The following is an 8,390-nucleotide window of genomic DNA, read 5'->3' on the forward strand; positions in this document are numbered from 1 at the left end:
AATCGACGATTTTGAGGGGTCCTTTGCTATCAGGGGGCCCTCTGTAAACCCGGTGCCCCCCTTGCCAAGGCTCTGGCTGCGCTCCTGCGTTGGAAAAAAGCGAGGCAAATGAGATGCATTGCTTCCATAGTGGTAAGCAGGGAGGCCAATGTGATTTTTCCAGCGGGAGCGGCTACTTTAACCTGAAATTCTGAGCTATTTAGAAGAATTTCGAGAAAAGGGGTTTCACGTGTCAAGTTGTACGCGTCTGATTTAACGCGTAGTGAAAAGCCCAGAAAGTGGCCAACTCCCTCTTGTCATTCACTGTGAGGTCAACGACCCACAAATTACAGGTTTCGGCTGGTTATTTATCAAATGTTATTATTCCATGCCTGACTTCAATGGTGTAGGGTGTTCCAGGAAACGCGGATGGATCGAAGTCATTCATATTTCAGACAGTGAGAGATGAGAGAAAGCGAGAGAGAGAGAGAGAGAGAGAGAGAGAGAGAGAGAGAGAGAGAGAGAGAGAGAGAGAGAGAGAGAGAGAGAGAGAGGAGAGAGAGAGAGAGAGAGAGAGAGAGAGAGAGAGAGAGAGAGAGAGAGAGAGAGAGAGAGAGAGAGAGAGGAGAGAGAGAGAGAGAGAGAGAGAGAGAGAGAGAGAGAGAGAGGAGAGAGAGAGAGAGAGAGAGAGAGAGAGAGAGAGAGAGAGAGAGAGAGAGAGAGAGAAGAGAGAGAGAGAGAGAGAGAGAGAGAGAGAGGATAGAGAGAGAGAGAGAGAGAGAGAGAGAGAGAGAGAGAGAGAGAGAATGGAAAGAAGAGAGAGAGAGGGAAAAGCTTAAACGTTTATTTACAATGAGAGGTAGACTGAAGTATTGTGGTATCTCGTAATTTTTGTGTTGACTGCGTACATATTGATCATGCTGAGTGTTAGTATTAATAATTGGTTGCTTGTTCTTCCTCCTCCCAAAAATTTCTGCCTGGGGGACAAAAGAGGGGTACAACCGAACGACGTAAACTTTCGAGATCCCCACAAACGCGTCTGCTATCGACACAAGCTCGAAAGGCACGCCAATGGGCGGCAACCTGCACCAAAACATCCTCTACCATCCGCATCGCCATCGATCCTCAACATCTCCCCACTACGTCACGAAGCATAACATGAGAAGTCAGCCGCCTGGACCTGACGGGCCGTGCCCTGCAGCCATGTCGAGCCAGCTGCCGCTGCCCTGGGCGCCGGAGCAGCCGACGCCGGAGGAGGATGCCCGCCTGCGAGCCGCCTACAGGGCGTACCAGCCGTGCGGGGCGGCCATGTTCGGCCCGTCGCGGGTGATGCTCGCGCCCGACGCGGCGCCGATCCTGGAGCGGTGCTACAACACGCCGCTGCACCCGGACGACACGTGGGTCGTGACGCTGCCCAAGTGCGGTGAGGAGACGGGGCGGGGTGACGCTGGCGGGCTGCCGCGCGGTGCCGGGTCCCGGGGCGGGCAGCGAATGTGCATTGAGGGTCGAAGGCTTTGAAGGCTTTGTAGGCGGCGTCGCGGCAGGGGGGGGGGGGGGGAAACGGAACCATATGGGTCAGCTTTTCGGATGGGCTTATTGTGCGGAAGAAAAGCTTTTAAAACCACCAGTTACCCTTAACGTTGGAGACGTCTTGGAGCTGGTGCCAGAAAGCTTAAAATAAGGCTGCATAGGAAATGTTATGAGAAAGCCAGTAAACGTAGAAGAATTATACTCATGTATTATTGTGTGAAAATTGTTGTTTAGGCCGGCATATTTCCCATTTTTGTGTGGCAGTGAATCGAATGGTAATGGTAATAAATGAGACATTTCAGAACTTATGAACACAGTGCAACCATTTTTGGAACACTTCATTACTCATGCGCGTAATGACTGGGTGCTAGACCGGGTCACAAAGCTCCATTAAGTGCGTCTAATTTATGACTGAGTGTCGTGCTGGAGGGAGAGGCACACATTTTGCATGGAATCTGGTAAACATAACCTGTCATCCTAACTTCAATATCTCACGGCATGACTGGCTCATCCCGAGATCGCGCTGTAAAACGAAAGCTCACGTTCTATCCTCTTAGTCCAACCGATGTTAGTCCGGGCTCTGGCGGCAGCTGTTTTGCGTCACGTGACGCCACGAAGCACGAACACGCCCTCCGCCACGAGACGCTCAATGTCGTCGCGCGTCCCGACAGGCACCACGTGGACGCAGGAGCTGGTGTGGCTGCTGCAGAACGACTGCGACTTCGCCGGCGCGCGGACGATGCTGATGCCGGACCGCTGGCACTTCCTCGACATCCTGGCCATCACACCGGTGCACCGGCGCGCCGCCGTGCGGGCCGAGCCCGAGACGCCGTCGAAGCGCATCTTCTTCGGGCCGATCGAGGCGCGGCCGCGGCCCTGGTTCGTCAAGACGCACCTGCCGCTGCACATGTGCCCGCCCCGACTCCTCGATACCTGCAAGGTGGGCACGGCCGAGCCGAGCAGCGCTGGCGACTCAGCCGTATGAGGTTGGCAGCATTGGGGACACAGCGATGTGGGGATGACAGCGCTGGGGGCTTAGCGGTGTGGGGTTCACAGGGCTGGGGCCACAGCGGTGTGGGGTTCACAGCATTGGGGACTCAGCGGTGTGGGGTTCACAGGGCTGGGGCCACGGCGGTGTGGGGTTCACAGCGCTGGGGGCTCAGCGGTGTGGGGTTCACAGGGCTGGGGCCACAGCGGTGTGGGGTTTATAACGCTGGGAGCTCAGCAGTGTGCGACTCACAGGGCTGGGGCCACAGCAGTGCGGGGTTGACAGCACTGGGGGCTCAGCGATACGGGTTCACAGTACTCAGCGGTGCGGGGCTCACAGCGCAGGCAAATAAGCGTTTAGACAGTGGGGAGTCTACTATAGCCATTTATGTTCCTCTTCATGGGTCAGGTCAGATCAGGCCACCGTTCAAAATCGGTCTAGAAGCAGCCTACAAGAACGATACTTTTTCACAGTGAGCTTCTGGTAAGTTACTTTCATTAGGTGCAGCTCTGGGAAAAACATTCCAAACGCAACAATACCATTTTAGGCCGATCTAGATGTTATCTGAGGTCAGCTTAGGTCGAATTAATGACTTAGTGAAATGAAAAATGAAGGCTAACCGTGTCTATGTGACCAGTACAATTCTTTTCTATGATCAGAAATAATGTGATGTACATCGGCAGGTACTCAAGGTCATATAGCTGTTGTCTACATTTTGCATGGTCCCGTTCGTTCACCTAGCATCTCCGCTACTGATAACGTCGGTCATTGAACTCGGACAACCTCAGATGATCTCGCATGTCCTCATGTTACTAATCGTGACTTCATTGTTGATTAGAATGATATTACATGGTTTCAGAGAAATATTCCAGCTCTCTGTTCAAAATTACCCAATAAAACTGCTTATTTTTTTAGCTCAGTGTGTGTTTTGTAGAAGGCACCCATAGGGATAGGTCATGACCCGGGCTGAGGTCATGTGCTTTCTGGTCATATCCTGGTTGTGAGTGTGATTTAGTACACCTTTCCTCTGATAAAAACACCAAACCCACATAAAAATACGCACAAGTTTGCATTTTGTACGAAAAGGGCAAAAATTGACCTGACTTAAGGTCGCTCTCCTCGCCTGTTTCGAAAAAACCTGGAAAGTGCAAGCTGTAGGCTCTGGCATGCCCTACTACTAAAGCAAGTTTGAACAATGGCAAGTGACTCACAAAATCGCTACTTGTAAAAGTTATTACGAGGTGGACCTCTTTGACCAGACCTAGGACACTCAACTTGGTAGATTTAACGTCAAATTTGCATAAAGGATGCAAAATTAATTGATAAACAGGTACTGATCATTTGGTGTCGCTGCAATGGTTTGTTGTTGAACTGTGCTCGAAAAACCATAGAGACAAGTCAACCTCTTCCCCTCGCCGGGCGCGGGTTAGGATATTTTTTTCATAGACATGTTGGTAGGTCAAAAATGATGGCATCTCTTGCCGATGCGCATCACATCTAAAGGTTTCATCAGCCCCCACGCTTGTCGAATAACCTAATGGCAGAGAGATACATGAATTACCAGAGCGGTTTCATTAGTGTCACCAAGCCGGTTGCGGAGCAGTCCCAATGGTCACCAGTCGCTTTTGGATTTTTGCACTTTGCTCGGCCTGGTATCCTTATTGCTTCCATCTTTTTGTCGTCTTTCCATTTTCATTATTTCCATACCTTCCACTTATCTCCCCGTGGAAGTTGGAACAAAAACGCACGCCCAATGAGCGCATGCACTGTGTTGCAGGTGGTTTACGTCGCGCGGAACCCGAAGGACGCGTGCGTCTCTTTCTTCCACCACCAGCACTTGTTCAACAAGGCGATGCCGAGCCTCGGTCTGGAGGAGCTTGTGGATCTCTTTATCGACGGCCTGGGAGCGAACCTTCCGTACTTCCCTCACGTTCTTGAGGCTTGGAGACAGCGCCATCATCCCAACATGTTGTTCCTCTTCTTCGAAGACCTGAAGAAAGATCTGCGAGGAAGTATTATCAAGGTAGCTGAGTTCTTGGGCAAACCGACGACGGAAAAGCAGCTAGACCAATTGGAGCAGCACCTGCACTTCAGGAACTTCAAAGACAACCAGTGGGTAAACTGGGAGTGGTTGTCTAGGACGGCATGGGGCGGCGATCCGAACAGGAAGTTCATGAGGAAAGGGCAGACGGGGGACTGGAAGAATCACCTCACCCCAGAGATGGACAGGAAAATAGAAGCCTGGATGAAAGAGGAGTTGGCAAATACGGACTTGACCTTCGTGACAGACATCCCCGAAAGTCAACAATGACCACTGGGAACAACTGTGGTGATGCAACTTAAAGTGCAACGCTGTGTTATTCCTTACACAACCTCTGGACTCTCTAAAATGCAGGTGCACTGGCGTTCAGTGGCGGTGCAGACGGTCATATGAGTGCATGCGACAACCCTGTAATAACGTGCAATGGCAGCGGCAGCAACTTTTAACTTAAAGTTTATATTTTTAGTGCATAACACTTTTTATTCCGTCTCCTATTGTTGACAGCCGTTTTGCGCTATTCTTTCACAACTCCACCAGTTACTTGGGAAGTTGGCTGCCACGTCTCATGACAACAGTTGATGTCGTTCCGCCACCCACTGCTTTGTGTAGCTTCATGCATGAGCGGTTAGAAAAGCTGTCGCCTGGAGTAAAAAGCTTCAGACTGCCGTGAAGTTTCCAATCATGGTCGCAGAGAATTCCATTTATGCCACAAATGCAATGACATACAATAAATTAAAAAAACTACTGAAACACGAGGCAAGAAAGGCAATGGGAGAAGAACCAAACTGAAAGCCAACGTTGTAGTAATCGCTAGCAAACAAGCCAAAAAAGCAAGTTATCAGCATTGAATGAAAAAAGTCCCGCATTTGACCCTATTTAGCCTCCACAGTGCCATTCTCCTGTAACTCCTGGCCCACTGGTGCGAGGCAGGTGTTGTTGGAGGGAAGGCAGGAGTGTCAGTCGCTCAGCAGGAGCGAGGACGGATGGATCATAGCTTTGTTCTTCGTTGGGCTTAACGTTCCTGGCTATCGTCTGCACCTAAGACGAGAGATACAATAACAACAACAGCACCTGTCGCAGCCCAAGAAACGATCGTTTGCTGTGTACAACAGCGACCGCGTGCTTTCAACTGGATGGCAAGGAACGGTACTGAATGTCCGTGGTGGGCTAAGTCCTGCTAGCGTCAAGCAAATTTGTTTTCTATTTACATAGGTAATAAGGTACATAGTTGGGATCCGCAAATGGATATGCACCGTCTTAATTTTCTTGATCTGTGTATGTTACTATGAGCTTAGAGCATGATCAGTGGCGCAATGACGCAATGCTTTCATTACCCGCGCGTTCCGTGGCCTTGGAGAAAGATGCCGGCGACTAGGATGCTGAAAGGTTGGTTCGCAACTGGTCAAAGGTGTATGTTTCGGTGAGTATAAACAACGCGTGAGTTGGCAAACTAACTAGGGAATTTGCAAATTCCCTGGCTTTCCGAGGAGTTAATAAATTCCCCTGGGAATTTTCAGACTTATTTGGCAGTCAAAAGCTTTGCAAATGCCGTTGGGAATTTACAAAATCACTAGGTTTTATGGAAAAGAATGCTTCCTCTATTTGTAACTGAATTGGTAAAAGCCAGTGACACATGCGACGAGGGAGCACATAGGGTACGCACTGTCTCTGATAAGAATATTTTACGTGCAATAATAGCATGCACAAACATGCTGACATTGAGGAAGTAGAGCTAGACAGACGCTCAAAAATCTGCGACCGAAAAAATGCGATGCTGTAGACCATTCACCAAATTTCTTTATAAACGTGCAGGTGTAAGAAGCTCTGTGGCTCTGCTGCAGGCCCAACATTTGCCACCCATCATTCAAGTGACGCATGAAGTCATGGTGTTCCGTTGCTTTTAACTGTTCTCCACCTGCTAGTTTCTTGCATTGCCGCCACGTCTGATGGGCGCAGGGTCACGTTCCACCGTTAACCTGAAGCATCGCTGACAAACCGATATTAGCACTTGCTATCCTCTAGAAGTCAGGCATATGTATCGTTCCTGGTGTTCATCATTGGCAGAGCTGTCCTGGATCGGGACTTAATCACAGAATCAGCGCATTACGTCTAGTGTGTACCATGTTTCAGTCTGATGTCCCTGTCACTTTCTTTACCCATATTTTGACCATTTGCAAGTGTCAGGAAAACCGGTGATGTTCGCGTTCACTTTCACAGCAACGCTGATCCACTCATCTAACATTTCCAGAACCAGTGGTTGTTAACTCGTTTCTGAGAGAAAAAGAAGAGAGAGAGAGAGAGAGAGAGAGAGAGAGAGAGAGAGAGAGAGAGAGAGAGAGAGAGAGAGAGAGAGAGAGAGAGAGAGAGAGAGAGAGAGAGAGAGAGAGAGGGAGAAGTTATGTATACGTATACATATGTGTATATATGTATATATGCATATATTTATATACGTGTTTATTTACATGTACATATTTACATGCATATATATATATATATATATATATATATATATATATATATACACATCTCATCTCGTCCCCACCTGGATAATGAAATAAGAATTCAAGAGTCCATTGTAGTTTCCTACTTTAGTTGGCGGGCTTTCCCCCCCCCCTAAACTCATTCAATTCGGATTCCAGTCTCCCCTCTCCCAGCTTCAAGGAGGAAGTGGGCCGAATCCGGGGAGAAACACTTTTTTACCTATTGGGCCGTTTTTTCACTGTTTAGCCCCCTTTCTCCAATTCAGTTTGCATACTTACGCCCTGTTGTCAGCATCTGAACAGATTTGTTTGCTGTTTTAATTATTTTCGAGCTTTTGAAGGTGTCGCCTGGAACGGGCGGAAGTGGAGGTAGGGAGAGAGGGGTTGAGCAGGAACCTGATGCTTCAACTTTCTGAAAGTTTAGCATTAGTCGAATGGGCGTCCATTAGAAATAAATATTCAAAATAGATGTCACTCCCCTAACAACTTGGGAGAATCTCCATTTTGCCTGCTGAGAGCCCATATATTTAAGCCCGACGGGCCGCCATTTATCGTCTGCACGACTTGCGAAAACCCAGCTGTCCTCTTTGATATACGTTTGAGAGTTTAGGCGGGTGCAACCCCAATGCTGGGGATGTACATAGATGCATCGATCTAAGATGTAAAAATGTTATGTCGCTGGTGTTGTACAGAAAGAACGACAAAAAGTGGCGTTCTCAATGTTTCATCAGTTTGAAGAAAGGCGTATCTGGACCGATAAAGTCCGAAGCACTTGGTGACGACTAGGTGATAATGTGATCAGGTACTATTTCAAATCTATCTAACTCAAATTGCTCACCCAAAAGTCGGTTGGGTGAAAAACATGGTGCAATGATACGGGCTGGTGTTGGAATATGTGACAAGCCATGTCTGTTTTAGCGTCGGGCATGGATTGGAAACATACTATAGAAACCCCTGAGGTTCGCCTTGTAAAAAGGCGCTTAGAAATACGTGAACAAGATTATTGAAAAAGCTGTAATGAAATCCTTTTAACACCTAAACGCCCTCAAGCACCCTCATCAGGTATCCTCATGATGATGTCACCCTGAAATTGCCGGACCTAGTCCTGACAAGATTCCGCCCCCGCCCCCCCCCCCCCCTCCCCCCCCCCTTCCCTCCCCCCAGGAGGCTTCCAGCCTTCCGCACTTAGAAAAGCACGACAGGTTTGGTATTGAAGGCCAATCCAAATAGCATTCCTCGTGCAAATAATTGCCTGGAGGTGGAACTGGATCTGCAGCGTCAATTTATGCCGTTTTGCGTTGTACCTGACTGAGCATACCAGTGGTGCAGCCAAGGGGGTTCATCAGCTATAGCCCCTGTCCCCCGCCGGTCA

General features: G+C 48.9%; 1 protein-coding gene across 1 annotated transcript in view; it reads left to right on the top strand.

Annotated features, from left to right (window-relative positions):
• The window catches only part of LOC119109351 (sulfotransferase 1C4), an 8,789-nt gene extending 3,508 nt beyond the window's left edge, over positions 1-5,281 (top strand). The window contains exons 2-4 of the mRNA XM_037232967.1: positions 1,181-1,402; positions 2,181-2,449; positions 4,275-5,281. Coding sequence (XP_037088862.1) covers positions 1,183-1,402; positions 2,181-2,449; positions 4,275-4,808 — 1,023 coding nt within the window. The 5' untranslated portion in view covers positions 1,181-1,182 and the 3' untranslated portion in view covers positions 4,809-5,281. The remainder of the gene's footprint in view (positions 1-1,180; positions 1,403-2,180; positions 2,450-4,274) is intronic.
• The last annotated feature ends 3,109 nt before the right edge of the window (positions 5,282-8,390 follow it).

Source organism: Pollicipes pollicipes, unplaced genomic scaffold (genome assembly GCF_011947565.3).
Source record: "Pollicipes pollicipes isolate AB1234 unplaced genomic scaffold, Ppol_2.1 Scaffold_2555;HRSCAF=2994_pilon_pilon_pilon, whole genome shotgun sequence".
Taxonomy (NCBI): domain Eukaryota; kingdom Metazoa; phylum Arthropoda; class Thecostraca; order Pollicipedomorpha; family Pollicipedidae; genus Pollicipes; species Pollicipes pollicipes.